This window comes from Ursus arctos, unplaced genomic scaffold, assembly GCF_023065955.2.
Source record: "Ursus arctos isolate Adak ecotype North America unplaced genomic scaffold, UrsArc2.0 scaffold_13, whole genome shotgun sequence".
In the NCBI taxonomy this organism is placed as follows: Eukaryota; Metazoa; Chordata; class Mammalia; order Carnivora; family Ursidae; genus Ursus; species Ursus arctos.
In genome coordinates, this window is record NW_026622797.1 from 2,937,918 (window position 1) to 2,958,757 (window position 20,840).

A 20,840-nucleotide genomic window follows, 5' to 3' on the forward strand; every position below is an offset into this window, starting at 1 on the left:
AGAAGCAGATGTTAGGTCTGCGACCCCGAGCTGGAAGCAGCTTCCTGCTGCATTACCCAGTCACCATTCTCACTGTGCCCCCCATTCTCCCCTTCATCGTCGGAAGGTCGTTTCGGTATAAACAGCCCTGGTGCACCTGCTCGGAGCCTCCTAGCGCATCCTGGCCTGATGCGTAATCGTTCCCATGTGGCTTCGACTTGTGTCATCCTAAGATCCTGGGACAGGCGAGATGACTTAAAGTGCTGCCTGGAGACTGAGCATGAGGCCCCACTCTCTTTCCATCAATGTGAAATGGATTGTTCTAGAGGCTCAGAGAGGGGAATCTAGGTCACAATTATAATGCATCTCATCCAGCTGAAAACCTACCCAAAATGCCGTCACCCGTCATTCTCTGTTTAACCCCGTGTCTGCAGTTTACACCACGAGAAGCAAGATTACTTTTTCCCTACAACCTCAAACCTACTCCTAGGTTTGGACACAGAGAAAGAAAGGCGTGTGTAATAATAACACATATTAGCACTTGCCAAAGTTTACCCAGTAACGGGAAGCACCTGACCGACCTTTAAGACTGCGCAAGGGAGCCATCCAGAGTGTGGAGGGTACTGGGGTGCCTTATGCAGCCCTTCGCTACCTGCTCAGAACCAGGATGAAGGTGGATTGAAAACAGGGACCAGTGTTCTGGGGGGCTGAGGGGCCTGCGAGGGAACTGGTCGGCCAGCAAGCACTTGGTGGGCTCTCCCATGCTCTCCCTTCCAGTCAGTTAGGGTCTCCTTAGTGAAACACAGGTTTACAGAGAAGGTTCGAAGGCGTCATGTGCACAATGCCCAGGGAAGCCGGGTTTTCATACACGGTAAGCGTGCTGTGTGATGGCTGGGTTCTGTGACCGGCTTGGGGGCCATGCACCAGGCTGGGCATGCAGTGGGAAGGAACGAAATAGAAGACTCTGCACCAGGCCGACAAGCATGAGCGTCCTGGGGCAGGGGAAGCCAGGAGGTACCATGTCCTCATTTGCTCCCCGAGTTATCGCTAAATACTTGAGCTGAAGGGGGCAGTAGGCTCCACCCAGACGAAGTGCACTGCCACACCACTGCGGGGGCCAGATGCCGTTCTGATGGATTCCTTCTCCTTATGGGTAAAGACGTGGAACTTGGGAAGCTGTGTCTCCCCAGGAGGTCAGCCTCCCGGCCGGGACCACTATGCTGCTCTCGGGGGCAAGGAAGGAGGAAGACTGGGGTAAAGCACGTGGCCGTGGGAGTCCGCTTGGTCAGAGGACGTGCCTGTGCTTTCTTGGGCCTCTTGGATTTTCAAAGCCTTGATGTCCTCCTCCATGGGAGGGAGCGGTAGAGGGATGGCAGGACAAGGAGCAGACTTAGGTTTCTGCAGGGAGGGGAAGGGGCTCAGGAAAGTGCCAGTCACCTTGACGTCCCCGCCCTGCTTCTTATCAAGCTGGTGTAGTTACACTGTTGGTGGTCGGAGGGGAATCGAGACTCTGGGGTGTCTGTGCACAGCAGAACGGGGAGCGGCGTCACGGCCTCTACCAACTGCGTGTCCACACACGCACACAGTTGTCACCGCTGATGCCCCCAGGCGCTGCTCCGTGTTCCATCATGGAGCCAAACTGCTTCGGTTCAGGGGTTGTTTTATCTGCAGCTGTGAGGCTGGGGGCAGGTCCTGGCCTCCTGCTCCCAGGGGTCCCTGTGTCGGTGGAGCTGGGGCGAGAAGAGAAGCTGAAATGTGTGACCTTCAGCTCCAGGTGCAAAAGCCTCGCCTCTCATTTGGACTAAGTGACAGCCAGTACTGTGTGCATGTAAATAAATGTTCACAGGGCAGGAGCCGTGGCTCTGTGGGAGAGATTCCCTCCCTCCTCCCTCTGCTCCCTCTGCTCCCCTACCTCCTCCCTCCCCACCCCACCCCCAAGTAGCAAGGGAACACATGCTACTGAGGGAGAGGATGCGAGTTTTCCTTGAGTAGGACAGGTATCGATTTAGTAACCCAGCTCAAATACCACCAGAGCATCACTGGTATGAGCAGAAAGGGTCTGAGCCCCACAGGGCTGCGCCTGGGCCATCGGTCTTGGTAACAGCCAGCATTTTAATCAGGGTGCACAGCTCACTTGTCCTTCATTCGATTTCCTGTGACAAGTGCACACATCAGGGAGGTTTATTCCCACCCCAGAGTGCGTCACAGCAGAAAGTAGCACCTTCTATCTCTGGAAAGAGCTTATGGAGTAAATCAATTCCTAATGGAATCTCTTCACCCAGGCAAGAAATGACCAGATCATCGAGGGTGGGGTTAATGTGTCCATCTTCCTCTGGCGGTTCCCGGGTGCGCACCCTGAGTGATGTCCCATGCATGCCTGCAGCTCGCTAAACCAGGGGGCCTGGCAGTCGCCAGCCCAGACACATCTGTCAGTCGTGCCCGGCAGTTTCCGCAGCCACCTTGGCTTCTAGAAGGGTGTGCTCCTGGCGGGGATCAGGGCATCGCGCCCTCCTGCCGCTGCTGGACGTGCTGAAGTCCACCCTGCGGCCACCCCCCAGCCTCAGCCAGCAGTGGCAGCGTGCGGCCCCCTCACCTCTCCCTCACCTCCCCCACCGGCCCCAGCTTCCTGTCCTGCCCAGACTCCATTCTTGCCCATCTGTGGCTTTATCCACCTCCTTCCCAGACCTGCTTCCAAACTATATTGTTCCTAAAGTTGAATCTCCCCAAAGCCATACATTGTTGCCTTGCCTAAGAGCACTGAAAACAACAGCGTCAGGTTGGAAGGCATTTTCAAGAAGGCCAGCATCAGAGGGAAGCAACGAGGGGTGTGGAGTTTCTGGGCATCAGAGGTCAGGCTCCGTGACCTAGGTCAGGGCCTCCTGACGTGGCCACTGCAGAGAAGCACTAACTCTCCGTCTGGACTCAGGTGTTCTCACGGGCTCACTGAAGTGCGCAAATGTGTGTAAAGGAACACAAAAGCACAGACTCCGCCCACTTGAGCAGAGGGGTCTGGACCCCCAAATGTGGGGGTAGCAGAGAGCCAAGGGGAGTGCTGCAGCCCCTGGTCATGGGCTCTGGGGCATGTGTGTGTAAGGAAGGACCTCGTTCGTCCTCGCTGGGGGCTTTCCCGTGTCCCCCAGGCAAGGGCTCCGTGATGGTCGGGGGTGGGGGGGGGGAGGAGGGTGCCAAGCATCGGGGGCTCTTCCCTGCTGTTCCCAGGGGGTGGGGGGAGGGGGTAAGATGCGGCTGTCCTGTCAGATTTTATTTGAAGAAAAAAAGTTTTTAAAAAACATTCTGCCCCCACAAAGGTTTAAAGCTTCACATTGCCCTCAATGATGAATACTTAGTATGTGTCCAGACCCTCCTACCTCCTGTGTGGCTTTTATAGAATATAGTTTTATCATGTGTCTTCTGTAATATCAGCCCACAACTGGTACGGTGTTTCCCATGCATCAGCGAGCACAGGGGCGCCGGCAGCAGCGGAAAGCCCAGGCGGTGTGTGCAAAGCCCTCTCCCCTCCCCCACCGCGGCTCTGCCGCTCCGTCACCCTCCCGGTTTTCTGCGGCTCCTCAGCATCCTGTCTTGCTCTCCCCACAGAAGCTGTACAGGAAGGAGATCAAGCCGCCATTCAAACCAGCGGTGGGCAGGCCCGAGGACACCTTCCACTTCGACCCCGAGTTCACAGCACGGACGCCTACAGGTGTGTGCCAGCCGTGAGTGCAAGCAAGCCCAGAGTTCTGCCAGCTGCGGGGCCTCCTCCTCCCCGGCCGGTTAGGGATGGAGGCTCAGCCAGAGGGTCTCACGTTCGAGAATGCGTCCATGGAGGGTACTAGTCGGTTCTGTTTGACTCTCTCGTTCTCTCTGCTCCACCATCAAGCTTTAAGTGAGAGAACCAATTCTCGGTCCTCCCCCCGGTGACATCTGGTTTGGAATCACCCAGGGTTCTGTAGATCCCCTCTCCTGCTGCCCCTGTTCTGAGCTGCGATCTGGGGACTGCTTCTTTCAGGCACGCACAAGCAGAGAACCTTAGGCCAGGCACATCTCTCACGCAGGTAGAGGATTTGGGGGACAAGGAAGGCTGCAGGCGACGTCTGTCGCTGTGGGTACTGTAGATCTTACTCATGCAAACCGCAAACACCTGTCGGAAAAGCTCGGTCAGCTACTGGACGTCAGCACAGCGGATGACACGTTCCCTTAGCTTTCATGAAAATCGGCAGTCCCTCTGAGGTCCATCAGACTCAGTCAGAACTCGCCAGCTCCCTCCAAAAGTTACCATTTTGTGACATCGATGAGTTACTATGAATGTTTTGCGGTGTGGGAATTGTCTCGGTCTTCTCAGGCTGCCGCGACAAATGACCAGCCTGGGCACCTCAGTCAACATTTATTTCGGTTCCTGGTGAGGGCTCTCTTCCCGGCTTGCACACGGCCTCCCACAGCCTTCTTCTGTGCTTGAGGAGGAAGAGTGAGATCCCTGCTGTCTCGCCCTCTTCTTATAAGGACACCAGCGACACTGGATCAGGTCTAGTGACCTCATTTAACCTTCATGACTTCCCGAAAGACCCCATCTCCAAAGACAGTCACATGGAGGGCTAGAGTTTCAAACTATGGATTTTGGGGGAACACAGTCAGTCCAGTCCATAGAGTAGCATATGTTATATAGTCATGTGGGGAAAAAAAGGGGGGGAAGAAATCTCCTGTCTATGGGGGGTCTTACTACTTTTGAATCTGAGATTTTCTGTGATTTTTAAGGATAATTGTGAAACAAATACATGGTCATATACAAAACATGACATGGAGGAACTTGGAACAGAAATCCACTTTGTTCCCTTTGAGTTAGGCTGTGAGTGCTGGGAAATAAATTCCCACCGTGCTAGAGTAGAGAAGCTTAATTAAAACCCAGAAGGCTCTGCTGGGTAGTTTTTAGAATCTGAAAACTGCACACCGCTAGACAGCAGAGACAGAAGCGTGGCGGGCGCCAAGCTGCTCCAGACCCGAGGCTCGGCTCTCCGGCTTGCTTCGCGCTGTCTGCCTTTTTCCTTCACAGAATTATGGCTTTGAGGTCTGCCTTCTCTTGAAAATCCCCCGCACTACCACGGGCTGCCCTGAAGGACTCCACCAAAGCACAGTGGATGCATCAACCTTAAGCAGTCTTCAACCCCCAGGGCACTTTGGCGTCCTCCTTAGGGCTTTAGATTTAAGAATTCCAGCTCGACCCGGAGAATGAGCCAGAGCCCGGCAAATGGTCAGGGCAGAGCCTAGCCCGAGAGGCTCATTGACAGCCGCTGGGGAGTGTGTGTGCTTTGCAGGGGAGACCAGCCGGCTCTATTAACTTGAACTGATGCATTTTCATTCGCGAATGGAGACTTTGCAGATCAGATAAGCACTGTCTCCGAACTAGGGGCACAGAGTACACCGCCATGCCTCCTGTAGCCAGGGCTGCCTCCCCCTGCATGGACCAGAGCAGTGGTGGGCAGGCTCGGGGTGATCGGCTGAGGCTCAGCTGGGTCTTCATGGAGTCCAGCTCGGCTCACACTCGGTGAGGTGGCTGGCGGCCTGAGGGGTAGGTGGCATTAAAAGTTTAACATGCTTGAGAATCACCCGGGGGATGCTGACTTTTGGCACAGACAAGACACAGGAGTGAGATAAAAGAAAATTTAAAGCTTTGATGATCCCATGACTAGTTTCTGACTAGTATGTTCGAGGGGTTCTTAAGTCTTGGACGGGCCCCTTGCACCAGGCAGCACGCTCCAGTGGGCAGCTGACTTGTGTGCATCCAGGGGATAGAAACCAGCTTTAGTGTTGGCTTAGTTTAAAATAAAGACCGTGAGCCTACCGCAAGGCATTCCCACTCCGCGTCCCGAGCCCTCGCACAGGATGTGGGTTATCCTCTGCTTCAGAATCTCCTGGCTGTAGATGCCCTTTAACACAACCACGCACTGAGCTCGTGTGCTTAGAAAATTCTACCTTTCATTAATATCTAAATGCAGAGAGAACGATTTTTCTGTGTCCTTAGCACTTCAGTTACAACCCAGCACAAAGGCAAGCTGTACAGTGTCATAAATTAAGCAACAGTGATGGAGGATTCAAACGAGGATCCCCTCCTGGAAGGTTGAATTCTCTCGTTGTTACCTGCAGACTCACCTGGCGTCCCCCCCAGCGCCAATGCGCATCATCTATTCAGAGGATTCAGTTTTGTGGCCTCAAGTCTGGTCCAGGAGCCCTCGCAGCAAGATCTGCACAAAGCCACGGTTCACCCCATCGTGCAGGTAATCCCGTACTGCCCGGCGGCCCTCGGCCCCAGCAGGTGTGCGCGGGGAGGCGCCAGCACGCATGTCACACGTGGACTGAGAGCTAGCCTGGGTCCGGCGGTGCTGATGCCGGGGGTACCGACTCTGTTCCCAGCCTCTCGGGCGTTACTGCGTCTCATGGTGGCCTGAGCCATGCCTCTCACCCCTGCTCCACGTGCACCCTAACGAAGGGGAGAGTTCTGATCAGAATGTCCCCGGGGTGTGTCTGTGGCTGGAGCACCCGCAGGGGTCAGACAGGGGCGTCCTCACTGTGTGGATCGAGTCAGTACCCCAAGAGAGTGGTTTGGTTTGTGGGTACCATTTCCCTGTTGTGAAATGTACTCTTTGGGAGATCAGGTCACATGACATTTTTAGAAGGAATTTTCCACCTACTAAGGGTAACCAGATCCAGGGAATTCGAAGGAGGAATTGTGATAACATTTTATTTAAGGACAAAGTCAGGGGAAATGAGGTGGCCTTAGATTTCCATATTTCTCTCTCCCGAGCCTTTAGGGACCCCGTGGTGTGTCCCCAGGGGACACTTGATGAGACGGAGTGCACCGTCTACGGTGTATGATTGGTGGCTTGCTGTCTGCACTCTCAGTGCGTGGGGTAGAGGCTTGTGCATACGGGCGGACGGGGGCTGTGCTGGGACATCACGGGGTGACTTCTACTTACATGTGCACACCAGGCACCGCTCTGGCCTCAAGCGTCAGAACCACACACCCCTATCTACAGGGCCTTCTGTGCTCCCACCTCCAGATTCTCAGACTCTGTGTACTACAGCCTAAAAATTAAGCTCATCCCCGGAAAGTTAGGATTTAGATCTGGAATCTTTGCTGACCAGCAGCGTGACCTTCATGATCCCATTACCTCCTGGCCTCAGTGACCTCGAGTGCACCATCCAGACCCTCCCTTGCTGTCCACGTCCTGTGTGTCTAAGCTTGTCCCTCTGCCCGAGAGAGCTCTGACGGCAGTCTCTGCCCCGGGTCTGTCTCCACAGCAGTTACATGGGAACAACATACACTTCACCGATGGCTATGAGATCAAGGAGGACATCGGGGTGGGCTCCTACTCCGTGTGCAAGCGATGTGTGCACAAAGCCACTGAGGCAGAGTATGCCGTGAAGGTAAGACCGTGCGTGTGTGAGCGGCCCCGAGCACAACTGCGTGCGGCCCCGAGCACAACTGCGGTGCTCCCCGTGCCTGACTCAGCCGGCCTCGCTGAGCTGGCCAGCTTCCTCCCTGGGCACCGTCCCCCAAGCTCGCATACGAAAGAGTTCAGTTTGCTTTGACACTAGGTCACCCATTCAAAACGTATTTTGCAGATGATGAATATCTGATCGTATCCAACATATAAGCACTGACCACGTCTAGTAGCTTTGTATACAGCTGACCCTGGGGTAAAAGCTTTGGGTGCTCAGTATTTTGGAAAATACGATTGGGGGACAGGCACAGTGTTGTTTGAGGGGGCTGGAGTGGGGGGGGGGGGGAGGAAGCAACAGTCACCAGAAATTAACTCAAAGAAACGAATAGAGGCATAAACTGGTAATATCTGTGCAAACTTAAACATCAAGAAAAGTAAATACCAAAAATTATCTAGAGTTATCCAGAATCCAATCTCTACGGAATACCTGTAGCTTCTGTAATTGTTGCTAGATTTGATATTTGACCTAGAAATCCCAAATACCAGTTTCTTGAGTTTTCTGGTTGGTGAAATGTGGACTAAAAGCTAAAGCTTCCGGCCGAAAGCATAACCGAGTTTCTGTAAAAAGCGTGAACTGTGCATTCTCTCCACAAGAGAGCCAGAGAGCTCTAACGCCGCTGCTTCCCCACAGAACTGACCTCGAGCCCCTCGAGAAGCCGGCTCCAGCCTGTGGCGTCAGCATGGCCGACCCGGTCACGTCCGTGCCACGTGGCGCTGTGCCGGCCCCTCACGGAACATTTGGGGAAGCATGCGACCCGTCCAGCAGCGGCAGCGTAAAAGGAGCACGGCCTTCCACTGCAATTTTCCTAAGTCAGAAGAAATTGCTCGAAATGGTGCCTGCGGGGAGATGACCCCGTTCCTTCGTGGGTCACCCACGCCCCGTGTTTCTCGCACTGAGCAAATGTTCAACTCTGTCAAAACAAGGCACCAGCCCCAAAAAACTAGGCCCTTTGGTCTCGTTTGGGTTGGAAATTGCTGGCTTGCTGACAAATGTATCTTGAAGTCCTCAAGCAGGAAAGAACGTTTGGAATACGGAGGTATAGTCTGTGGGTTGGGCAGACTCCCGGTGCTCAGCCCACCCGGAGTCCCGAAGCCACAGAAGGGCACGCGGCGCGGTTCCCGGGAGCAGTGGGCACACGCACTGGCACTGCTGTCAGCCCCGGCGTCCGACAGCAGTGGCAGCACGGGACCCCAGGAACACACATGGTGTGGCCAGCAGTGACCGCTGCAGAATGGGCGTGCGGGGCTCCACGCGTTCCAAAGACCTGGGCTGGTGAGGAGTGTCGTGTCTCCGTCTCCCTGGGAGCGTTCAGAGGCGTGCGTGCGTGGACGCCCTGTGTGCCCGCGCAGATGCTGCTCCCGTGGGCAGGTGCGCCCAACGTGCGTGCACTTGCCCTCCGCCCTGGACCGGGACTGCACTCCTGCTGCAGGACGTACAGCACACACGCCTCCCACACGCGTGGACTTCAGAGAATTTTCTGCCTGGGTCATTTCTCACAGCATTCCTTCAGCCGTTTATCGGGTGACCAGCAGCCATCCTAGAAACAATCCCTGCTTCCATTGAGCATGGAGAAACGCGCCCATTGTTTGGCTGGCTCAGTGGCCACGATGCCCTTCGAGAAAACAGCCTGCCTCTGTCAGCTGCGTTTTGTGCCTCTGAAAATAAATCTCCCATTGACAGAGGCAGTGGCGTGTTTCCCTGTACTGTCCCCGTAGCCAGCTCTCTTATGAAAACACCGTCTGAATTCAGCTTTGTTCCATGGCTTTACCTCGGTCCTGACTCTCTTGCTGAGGCCACGCTGTGCCGGGAACTTCTGGGGCATCTCACCCCAGGGCCCAGAAACCAGACACATGGCTGTAGCTCTGCGAGGCAGAAAGCCGGGTCTTCCTGTTCTTTTTTCCAAGCCTTGAAGTTCCCTGGACAAAGGGAGCTGGCGGACCTTGCAGGACTTCCCCGCTCCTCACTGAGACCACTGTGGGTCATCATTTATTGTCTGGAAGGTGTTTAAATTCACCAAGCGCAGGGAGGAGCTGCTCCCCTTCACCGCACAGCCCCCCGGGACCCAGAGCTGGGTCAGAAGCCCGTGTGAGCTGCCTGTTGCAAGGACAGCCGTCAGGTCCTGGGTCCTGGTTTGGATTTCCTTCAAAGGCAAAGAACTGGCAGGAGTTTCAAGGCAAAGAGCTCCGTATTCAGGATGGGCCCATTTATTACTGAATGTATCATCCTGCAGATTGCACCTCTGTCCCGTTTTCAGCATTTTCCAGGTAGAACACAATGGAAATATTCTTTAGCCTTTGTCTGTGTCAGCTGACTGGTGGATGAATGGCAGTATCCTCACTTAGGGATGGAAGAACTAGCAAAACGAAGAATGTCCTGTAACATAGCCTAGCCCTGAGAGCGTGGCATTTAATGACTTGGCGTGCGAGTTGGACCCCAGGTCAACAGACGTCTTATTGAGCCTCCGCTGCCGGACTCAGCCCCGCACCCTGGCTAGCACGCGAGCAGTTGGCAGACCCAGCCCTCCAAATTCCCACGTGCATGGAAAAGGGGTGTTTGTTTCGTGTTGAGAAGCGGTCCAGTCCGAGCCAGCTGGGGCCTCCTCACCGCACTGCATTGATTCAGAAAACTCGCCCCTGAGTAATGAGCAGAAAAATGTATGCAGCGACTTTGATGAACAGCGGGACTGCGGTCAGAGGGCAGGGGCTTCTGCCTGGGGCAGTCATAATGGGGGGCGCGGGGGGGGGGCACTGGGGATGTCTGAGACACTCTGGTTTTCATAGCTGGGGTGGGGGTCGCCACTGAGGCCTCATGTGTAGGGGCCAGAGATGCGGCAGAACGTCCTGAACGGGACGGCCCCTCCCAGGATCCTGGACACAGGATTACCCAGCCCATAATGTCAGTGGGGCTGAGCTTGAGAGCCTCAGCCTAACGCATCCTTTGCGGGTGGGGGATGGATGCCTCCTGCAGATAAATTCCGGGAGACTGATCTCTGGGAGATGAGGGTGGCGTGTGCCTCCTCTGACTCTTAGCAGCAGGATGATGTTCTGAGCGGAGCCCAGTGCTTTCTGTGCGCTACTCAGGGCAGGGCAGGCCCTCTGGCGGACGGAGCTGGAAGTGCCAGGGCACAGCCTTCCCAGGGGCGGGCGGGGCCCGCCCTCAGCTCCGAGCAAACTGGGCTGTCAGTCTCGGAGCACATGGGATATATTAGCTCTCACATCTTGGAAATATCACTGTGTTTTGCTTTAAGCTTATTTCTCTGTCTTATGGGAGCCTAATTTTGTCAGTATAATTACTCTGTCATCACATTAATGACATTTAAGGCCGTATTTAAACCTCTCCACCCAAGTATACTCCCAGTCAGCAAGACTTGGTCTTGCGTGTATTCTTGGCTGCATTTTTCTGTGCAGCTCTTAAATTAGCGAGGCCAGGTCTAGCTACCACGTAACGAAGCCTTTAGCGCGGTGCGCACGCAGTAGGGACTCAGGAAGTGTTGCTGCAGAGTCTGAGTCCCCAGGGTTTGGTGCTGCCCCCCAGCCGAGGCAAACAAGGCTGGATGGCCCCCGATCTTCCACGGAGAGCCTGCCCTCAGGCCCTCATCCTCCTCATGGGCACCAGCTCAGGCTGACTCGGCGTAGGATGTCCCACCAGCATGCCCAGCTCGTGCTGAGAGGGGGTGGGAAAACCGCGATGTCCTCTCTTCCTCTCCCCTCTGTCGGGCGCTTGGCAGTTGAACAGCTGTGCCCCACTTTCTTAGCACGCAGAGCTGCGTCCAAGGGGCAAAACCGCACAACGCTCCGATGCACAACCCAAGTTGGCCTTTGCTTTCAGAGCCAGCCCCGGAAGGTGAGGAGCGGAGATGAAATTGTGCAGGACTTTGAGATAACATGACATAGAACTGCACAGATGGCCGGGCGCGAGTGACTCTCCATTTAAAATAAGGTTGACACAGAGTCGTTTACGACGTGCAGAAGGGAACTATGACTGAGCCGCACTTGTTGGGGAGAGGTTGAGTTGAATAGAAAAAATCATTAGTACTCTCTCCATCAAAGGTGCTGTACCCACTTTACACGAACTGCGTTAGAGGGTTTTTGGTTTCTGTTTTGTTTTGGAGTCTTCGTGGCTCCACATGATGAGGCGCGTGTTCCAGACAGCCCAGGAAGTCAGTTTGCATAAAAGGCAGGAAGCAAGGACGGTGCACCTCGAGAGAGTTCCGGGGGGTGTCTGTGGACGACTCAGGTGTGTGCTGCTCGCAGGGTGCAGAACTCACATACACACCCAAGGTACTGCTTTTGCCACCTCGATCCTTGGTTTTGAAACAAAACATCAGTAAGTTTCTAGGGAGCAAACCATACAACACCTGAAGTTCATGAGACCAGGAGCAGCAGGCATGAGATAGAATTCAGACTTAGCGCAAATTCGACCATCCTGTTACGACAACAATGATGACCGCAAACAGCGCTCACTATGTGCCAATCTTGCCAAACTCGAAATGCTCCGCATGTTAGGTCCGTTGATCTTCATGACACAGGATGTAATTACTGTCATCATCCCCTCGAGGGCACAGAGACCAACAGGTCAACAACACACACAAGGACACCCAGCCTGTAAGTGGGAGAGCCAGCGAGCGTCCAACCGTGCATGCCCTTGACCTCCCCGGGGCGCTGCCTCTCGCTTCCATGGGGTGGGGCCCTGAGGCTCCTCTCCAGCTCACTCCCTGCTTTCTGCAAGGCCCAGATCCTGAAGGAATGACACCTCCATGCAGAGTGGATGGGGCGGAGCCGTGGTAAATTTAAGCCCAAGTCATGGGATCTGCAAGGAAAACATGTGTGGTTTTGATGACCATCTAAGCTCCCTAAACGTTACAGTGAAGGTGTAACTGGAGAAGCGGAGGTGCCCGTGACACCGGATCCAGGTTCCTTTTCTCGTATGTTCCCTGCTGTTCTGCCACCAGCCCTCCGGCCCTGCCTTTGGGATGGGGTTGACTCCACCTGGCAATCCATGCCTTCTCTTGTGTGAGTCTGTGTCACCCGGTCCTTGATTCTAGGGAGGAGGTGGGGCCGACGCTCGTCTGCCAGGAGCTGGGCAGGCTGTCCTGACGCGGAGCCCGTTTTGTGTTCTCAGCAGACGGTTACAAGAGCATGGGCGCTCCTGTGCACGTGTTCTCATGTGTATGTAAGTTGCCATCCAAAAACACCAGGATTGAGACAAATGTTTGACATGAATAGAGCTTATTTTTAGAAGGAAAACTGATCGGCATGGGAATTTTAATTGTTTCCAGCAGGAAAACTCAGTCTTCCCGCTGTGTCGTTTATTTAAATTAATTGTACGAGAGAAGCCGTCTGTGAAATCTCATGAACCATTGCGTGCTCCACTACCCTGTTCACATATGGCATTGATCCTGGGAACAAGCCCGTGGAAGTACCCCGCCTCAGGGGCCTGCAGCAAGCCTGTGAGCCCCTCCTCTGGATCACTGCAAAGCCCATTTCCCCGAGGACTCAGTGTCCCAGGAGGGGCACGCCAGAGAGAGCCAGAGAAGAGGAAGGTGGAGGGGGCAGAGATGCAAGAGGAAAGCGTGCTGCGGACGGTGAGGCCTCCTTTCCTCTCCCCTCCTGTTCCTATCTCCGCAGCCAGGAATAAAAATGCACAGGAGGGGCTCCTGGCTGGCTCAGTCTGTAGAGCCTGCGTCTCTTGATCTCACGGTCGTGAGTTCAAGCCCTACATTGGGTGTAAAGCTTACATTAATTAATGGATTGATTGATTAAAAGGAAGAAAAGAGAAGTGCTCCTGATACGTCTGTCCCCACATGCTTCACCTGCAGAGAGAGTCCTCGTCTGCCATCCGTGGCGTCCCGGGGGTGCTGACTTACCCCGTAAACGTGCAGCTTACTGGAGAGCAACACGGCGGTGGGCTGTTTAAGGGCCATGGTGGGGGGCTGACCCCGTGCGGCGTCCTGCCCGCTCTCTGCAGCCGCTGCGGGATGAGAAGGACAGAGACCGTTCCTCCGACTCCTTTGTGGTTCTGCCAGGATCATCTGAGCACCAGCACGGCGGAGAGCCGGCCTTGCTCACCGCACTGACTGGGAATTCCTTCCCTGGTTATGTTGCCTGAGGAAGATTGTAAGTCAGTGTTGTTCTCAGAATAAGGAACATGATCCACCAGCGCTTTCTTGAACTAGGAGCAAGTCTAACAATGGCAATCCCAGGAAACCGGTCCCACGGGGAGGAAATTCATTCCTTGACACGTCTGAACAGCCTGCTCGGAACATCTCTCTGGGCCCTGCCGTCCCTCCTGCCCAGACTGCAGCTTGGGCTCAGGGACCAGTAACCCTGCCTCCCGGCTCAGCGTCTCTGTTAATAATAATTCCAGAAAAAGATGTGTGGGCAGAAGCAGCCAGCGCTCGCTGACTGACCACAGTGAGGATCTAACAAGCCCTGGGTCTGAACAGACCGTGCGGCTGTGCGGACCCCACGTCCCCCCTGCCAGATACGGGGCTGGTGGAGGGCCAGCAGGGCGGCTGTAGGAACTGCGCCTCCACGGTTCTCCCGGACGCCTGCCCTTCCAGGCTGGGTGCCCCATCTCCCCTGCGCACCCCCCACCCCCCTCTCTGAGCCCAGCGGCCACATCGCAGTGCCCAGCCTTGTCCTCCAGCTTCTGGTCAGCTTTGCCATGGGGAGACCCCACAGCAGGAAGGGAGAGCCCCGAGCTCCCGTTGGACGTATCTCTGTGCAGCTGCCCCACCCGGTCCTGTAACTGCCCCCCCCCCCGGCCGCTGGCAGGAAAGAAAAAGCTTCCTGCTTCCAACTCCATTGTGAGGATGATGAAACAGATTTATGCTGACAACACACCACTTTTATCATGACATTTTATTCAAAAAATGTATTTGTTTAATTGTTTAAAAATCCACTCATTTTTTAAGAATCTAATGCATTTTAACTTTCTCAGGTTTCAAAGAGAAGGTCACAGCCCTGAGAGACTGAATGACCCCCAAGGGCTGTTGGAGCAGAAGGGGTCCTAGAGGGGCGCCTGGGTGGCTCAGTCGTTAAGCGTCTGCCTTCGGCTCAGGGCGTGATCCCGCCGTTCTGGGATCGAGCCCCGCATCAGGCTCCTCCGCTGGGAGCCTGCTTCTTCCTTTCCCTCTCACCCTGCGTGTGTTCCCTCTCTCACTGGCTGTCTCTGTCAAATAAATAAATAAAATCTTAAAAAAAAAAAAAAGAAGAAGAAGAAAAAGGGGTCCTAGAACCCCGCTGGCCAGCACGCACTCCAAGCAGTGTATTCGACCCCCACACTGCTGAAGACACCTTCAGAAAGTCCCGCCCTTAGAACGCTGCACCATCTGCTAGCTTCTTTCAATACTAGAAGCAATCCTGGCGTCCCCGCTGGAATTTTGGTGCAGTTAAATGTAGCAAAGGAGAAAAACGTGTCAAGAAAGGGAGCTTAACTTTGGCTTGTTTGACAGTGCGTGTCGCTGGGCTCGGAGTCCTGGGGCGCCAGTGTCATCGGAGCTCGGCTGCCGGCTTTAAAGCCGAGATGCAGAGAGGAGCGCGGGCACTGGGGTGCTCTCTCCTAACAGCAAAGGGGAGAGACCAGGGGTGTCCGGGGGCAGCGTCCCAACAGTCTGTATATTAAACAAAAGAGATTGAGTTCCACGCAAAGCTCCGCTGCAAGTCTGACCTGAGAGAAGGTCAAAGCCAATCTCCTTCCTGCTCCGTAGTCAAATTATGGCATTCTCCAAAGAGCACATATTTTCAAATTAGGTTATACTGATGTCGAAAACAGTATGAAGGATTCTTCCGTTCTGGTGTTGTTTCTAACGCACGTGCTTGGGATTCACTTGGGTGAGGACCCCCACCCCAACGGTTCCATCCCCGTGGAAGTGGGAGCAAGCAGGCCACCTCCAGAGACATCAGCCATTATCTGCCAACAGAGGCCTCCCTGTTCGAAGTAGGCTTCTATTCGTGACCTTGTCCTGTCTTTGGAAGCTGTTTTCATGGGCGGAAGGACTGTACCTGTTACCTTAAGACGTGGGATACAGACGCTGGGTGGCGGAGGGGAAGGAACGTGTGTGTCTCAGCCAGCGGCCGACTCGGTGAGCCCGCCAGTCCCGCCGTCTCCTGGGGAGAACCATGCACTCGGTCCCGCTGCGGCTGTTGTGTTGCCGCAGAGAACGGCGAGAGGTGCACCGCGGGTGCTGGAGCCCGCTCCGAACAGCGCGACGAGCATCGGCCACCCACTCAGAGCCTGCCTCCGTGATTGAGAGCGCCTGCTGCTGTTTGCGGGTGCCTGTGTGAGCCCCCCAAGCCCACCCTTCCCTCTCCAACCCTGTAATTTCATAAAATCTGTGTCCCAGGCTTGTGCCTGCTTTTTGTCAATGTCGCTCTGCCGCTAGTTGGGATGGAGGACGGCCGTGAACATGTAGGCAACCGTCATTTATCCTGCGGGAGCGGGAGCTGGGGGGAGGGGAGGGGGCAGAAGGGTCGGAGCCAGCCGACGCCGTCCCGCGCCTCACATCCCCTGCTCCGTGTATTCCAGATCATCGACAAGAGTAAGAGAGACCCCTCGGAAGAGATCGAGATCCTGCTGAGGTACGGGCAGCACCCGAACATCATCACGCTCAAGGACGTAAGTGCGCCTCACCCGGCACCCGTGTGGGTTCAGCCCCTGCTGCCGCCCCCGAGTGTGCGCCGGAGCCCGCCTCTGCCGCCAGCACCTTGTAATCGCCCGGCGGCTGCCGAGTTCCAGTCTCGGACAGCACCCCCCCCCCCCACTCCCAAATCCGGTAACGTGGACTATGAGCGAGGAAGAGAAGCTGGTGCGGATTCTAATCCAGAGGTGGTGGTGCCGTTCCGAAACCCAGCAGAAAGGGAGTCTGGAGTGGCTGAGACAGGGCTGGGTCAGATCTGAGACCCCAGACTGAGCTCTGGCTGTGGCGCTCCTCCCAGCTCCCTCTGCTTCTGCTGGGCAAGGAGTGGTCCCCAGCCCGGGAGACGGAAGGCAGCAGGAGCCCACCCCCTCGGAAGCCCGGCACAGAGCCCGGGGCTGTGGCGCGGGGGGCCAGAGGGGAGACAGACCTGTCCCCTCGCCACCTTTGCCCTCACACTCCAGAATGATTTCAGGGTCATGAACCCAAACCCTCAGGATCTGGGGGCTGCCTCAACTTCCCTTTGGGCCCCATCAATTCCTGGAGCAAGGGGGCTGCAGAATGCCAGTTCACCTCGGAGGAAACTGTGAAACAATCCCTATGTTGACCCGCGCGGAGTGAGCTGGCGATCTCCCCACGGTCCCAGGCACCTTCACGGTGCAACCCGGTCCTCCGGTGGTTTTGGTGTTTATGTTGAGATCCACCAGCAGACGTCAGCTAACTTGAAAACTCCTAAGCTCTTCAAACCACTTTCATTATGTTGGGGTGAGTGATTCTGAGCTGAAGGTGCCATCGTATGCACATTCTCAAAAGTAGAGCATTTTTTTGAGGCATAAACTGGAAATAAATACACCAAAATCAACTTTCTATCTTGCATTGAGCTCCGAGTTAGGCGAACTATTTTAGTGAATTGTTCTGGAAACTCAGTGATTCATAAGCTAAGAATTACTCGTGTATAGGCGCTCGGCCCCATTTCCACAAGGTCCTTCTAACTCCTGGACACCCGCGCAGGGTAATTGCTGTCTACACGCGTGTGTCATGGGAAGAGCCAAAGCGGAGGGCCTTGGGGGCTGTTGTTCAAGTTCAGGAGAGTGAAGGTGGGGTGACAGAGCTCTCTTTTTCCATCGCTTTCCTGAGATACAAGAATTGCTACAATAGGGTAGATTCTGTCTGCCTCTGCCTCCCCTCCCCGCTGGACTCCAGGGTCTGGCGGCTCCCAGGCTCGTCCACGGTGCAGCGGGAGGGAGGGCCCCTGGGCGCTGGCTGGACATGACCCAGGCCTGCTGGGCCAGACGCTGCCGCCTAACAAGACCCCCCCGGGGGTGTGCACACTGAAGTCTGAGGGGCTCGGCTCTGTGCCAACGGCCCTGGTTCCACCTCTGAAGATCTCCACGGCAAGGGTGGGGCCAGATCAGGACAAGTCATGTCAGCTAAAATCTCACCCTTGCAAGCGCCTGGCCTCGCTGACTCATTCTGTGCTTTGCAGCAGATTATTAAAGCTGGTTTTCCCTAACAGCCACGTCGGGTAGGACTGTGATGGCCGTTCTCTCACTTTCACCCGGAGCCTTGTTTTCACACCCTGGGGGGCAACGAGCCCCCAGCCTGTGCACTGGCCGCTGCCGCCTCCGGGGCTGCCCTTCTCCCCCGTGGCAGGCAGGCCTGCGCACGCAGGGGGGCCAGGGTGACCACGTGCTCCGTTCTCCGCCACCCAGGTCTATGACGACGGGAAGTTCGTGTATCTGGTGATGGAGCTGATGCGCGGCGGGGAGCTGCTGGACCGCATTCTCCGGCAGCGCTGCTTCTCGGAGCGGGAGGCCAGCGACGTGCTGTGCACGATCACCAAAACCATGGACTACCTCCACTCGCAGGGGGTAAGCCTGCCGCCCTCCCCGGCAGCCTGCGGCCACGCGGGTAGCATAACAGCAGGAGAGACTGGCCCGGGAGGGAGTGCCCTGGCTCCAGAGCTGGGGAGCCTGGTCGTCCAGGCTTCCTTCTGCACCACAGCCACCCCTCCCGTGCCTGAGATCATTGCACACACCGCGTGCCCAGCAGCTAGTGGGGAAATTCAGTGTGCCTGGACCAGTTATAGAGAAAAAGTGTTTGGGCTTGATAAATGGACGTGTTGGGGTTCACCACTTGCTCTGTTCACAGCTGGGTTCCTTAGCCGACACAGAGGAATCCTACAGGTGACAGAGACAGTGGGAGCGCACTCTGCCCCGGCCCTCACCGGGTTCCAGGTGCTGCTCTGTGCTCTTCGTCCCTGCAGCCCTAAGCTCCACATTACACCCATTTACAGACCGGGAGACTAGAGCAGAAAGAGGTGAAGCCTCTTGCCCAGGGCTGGTTGCCCACGAGGGAGGGGCAGGCCGGGGTTCCCGCCTGGCTCTCCGCTTCCAGTCCCCATCTCGGGGAACCTCCCGTGAAGCAGTGCTTCCGCAGCCGCCCTGCACGTGTGGTCACAGGCGTTTCGAATGTAGCCACCTCCAAACGGGAAGATGTTCCGCGCCACGGGCCTTTCTGTGGTGATCTGGTGGTCTGGGAGTGCAAAGCGTTTTCCCAGAACAGTCAAACTCTAGAGGAGACCCTTGGGATGACGGTCTTTCCAGATTGGCTTCTATTTAATGAGGGAGGTAATGGGCCTGCTCCCCTGCCTTTGGGGCCTGTGTAAGCCAAGCTGGCTGCGTGCGTGTGTCCCTTCCCCTTCCCTCCATCTCCTGCCCCTGGGTTTTACCAGGACAGAAGAGACGTGTGGGTTCCAGGCTGTGTGAGGGCACACGTGTGTGCTCCCAGTCGGCCTCTGTGCCCGTCAGAAGAAATCGCTGTGTGCCCCCAAATAGCTGCTTTGCTTTGGGGCGTCAGGACAGCTTTCTCCGACCCCGTCCCTTGTGCTCGGAGCACCTGCACCTCCCTCCCCACCCCCCAGGTGCCTCTGTAGGGCTCCAGTCGATCGCTTGATCCCTGCCCATGGGTCACCTGCCCCACGACAGAGGCTGCGCGTCCGCCTCGCTCTCCGGTGAGCCCCTCACCGTGCTGGAGCGTGCCAGGCACACGGAAACATCTACCCGTACAAATCCTTGTAGTCACGTCACCTGAACTCAGCGCCACATTGCCTTGTATGCAATTCTCTCATTTGGGCTAGCTGCTTACTTACTTACTTGAATGACAATGAGAGAGCAAGAGAGGAGGGAAGACTTGCCCTGAAGAACATAGCAGCCGAGTCCACTGGCTTCTAGCTGCAGGACCTGCTCAGAGTCACAATCCCAAAAAACCCCTTACCTTCTGAATGCTTCCCCTTTCCCCTTCCTGCTCCAACCCCGCCCGCTGCCTTTCCAGGTGGTTCATCGAGACCTGAAGCCCAGTAATATACTGTACATGGACGAGTCTGGGGACCCGGAGTCCATCCGGATCTGTGACTTTGGGTTTGCCAAGCAGCTTCGAGCCGAGAACGGGCTGTTGATGACACCCTGCTACACGGCAAACTTCGTTGCCCCGGAGGTAAGAGCTCCGAGCCGGCGGAGATGAGCCCTCTCCCAGGGCGAAGGAATGGGGGGATCGTTTGGCCCCTCAGAGTCACCTTGATTTAGTCCAGTGGTCATGTTAGAGAGGAGAAACGAGTCAGAGAAAGAGCCAGCCACTGACCTTGCTCAAACACAGTTATTTTATCGTTCTCCTATTTGTAAAATGTTTAGTGGTGATGTTTTTATGTAAAATTGTGACCGTGCAGTAGGCCATTTGGATCAGCTCCGCATATTTGCCTGGAGTTACGGAGAGATAATGCAGGCAGCCTGTCATGCCGCCCGGAAGGAAGCTCACGGGTCACCTGTGTCACCTGGGATCAGAAATCTACCTACAACAACACAGACAGGGGAGACGGCGTTCACGGATTCCCCTTGTGCCGGAGCTCTGCTCCAGACCGGTTTCCACGGCAGAAGCAAGCCAGCGCTGTGGGAGTTAATATGAGGGCCCGTAGTGTTCTGCAGGGGGGCTCTCAGCCCGCATCCAGACTCGGAGCATCTCGGCAGCACCATCTTGTACGTCTGCCCCTTCTCAGGCTCCCTGGGGATGGTTTCGTTAGGCTCTGAAGTCACTGCTGTGTATGAAGCAAACCCAGTGTCATGTGTTAAGTAAGCAACAAAACCTGAGAGGCCGCTAGAGCAGGACCCGTGGCTGGTGGGATGCGGGGTCAAGAAGGAGAGCAGACATCGGAGTCTGTGTGGATCCTTCTGGCTGTGGGTGAAACTGAACTAGGGCTGCAATGAGGAGCACAGCAAGTCCGAAGAGAAAAGCGTCCAACTCTTGATCTCGGCTCAGATCTTGAGCTCAGGGTCGTGAGTTTGAGCCTGCCATTGGACTTCACACTCGGCATGGAGCCTACAAGGAAGGAAGGAAGGAAGGAAGAAAAAGAGAGAAAGAAAGAAAGAAAGAAAAGAAAGAAAAAAAGAAGGCCCCTGGCACCTGGTAGTGGGTCTGCGAGCTGAGTAGCCCCCACCAGTGGTCGTGAGGAAGGCAGCAGTGTGCTGAGCCGAGATATGGATGGACCCACACAGGTGAGCTGTGAGGCCACTTTTAGGTTTCCCAGATGCCACCTGTGGCCCCCTTTAACATAATCTGCTTATGAGCCTCTATTATTGCCTTACTTGATCAATACTAGTATTGATAGTATTGATTCTGGTGATTATAGAGTATCTTAAATTGGTCTATTACTTAACCATTTACAAAGCACTTTTAT

At 55.5% G+C, this 20,840-nt stretch overlaps 1 protein-coding gene across 5 annotated transcripts in view; it reads left to right on the plus strand.

The window, feature by feature from the left end:
- Nucleotides 1-20,840, plus strand: part of RPS6KA2 (ribosomal protein S6 kinase A2) — a 332,623-nt gene that overhangs the window by 300,588 nt on the left and 11,195 nt on the right. For all 5 annotated transcript variants that reach the window (XM_026505196.4, XM_057310898.1, XM_044386467.3 and 2 more), the window contains 6 exons: nucleotides 3,577-3,679; nucleotides 6,115-6,245; nucleotides 7,270-7,395; nucleotides 16,003-16,092; nucleotides 17,824-17,982; nucleotides 19,445-19,606. In XM_026505196.4, the coding sequence (XP_026360981.1) occupies nucleotides 3,577-3,679; nucleotides 6,115-6,245; nucleotides 7,270-7,395; nucleotides 16,003-16,092; nucleotides 17,824-17,982; nucleotides 19,445-19,606 (771 nt within the window). The remainder of the gene's footprint in view (nucleotides 1-3,576; nucleotides 3,680-6,114; nucleotides 6,246-7,269; nucleotides 7,396-16,002; nucleotides 16,093-17,823; nucleotides 17,983-19,444; nucleotides 19,607-20,840) is intronic.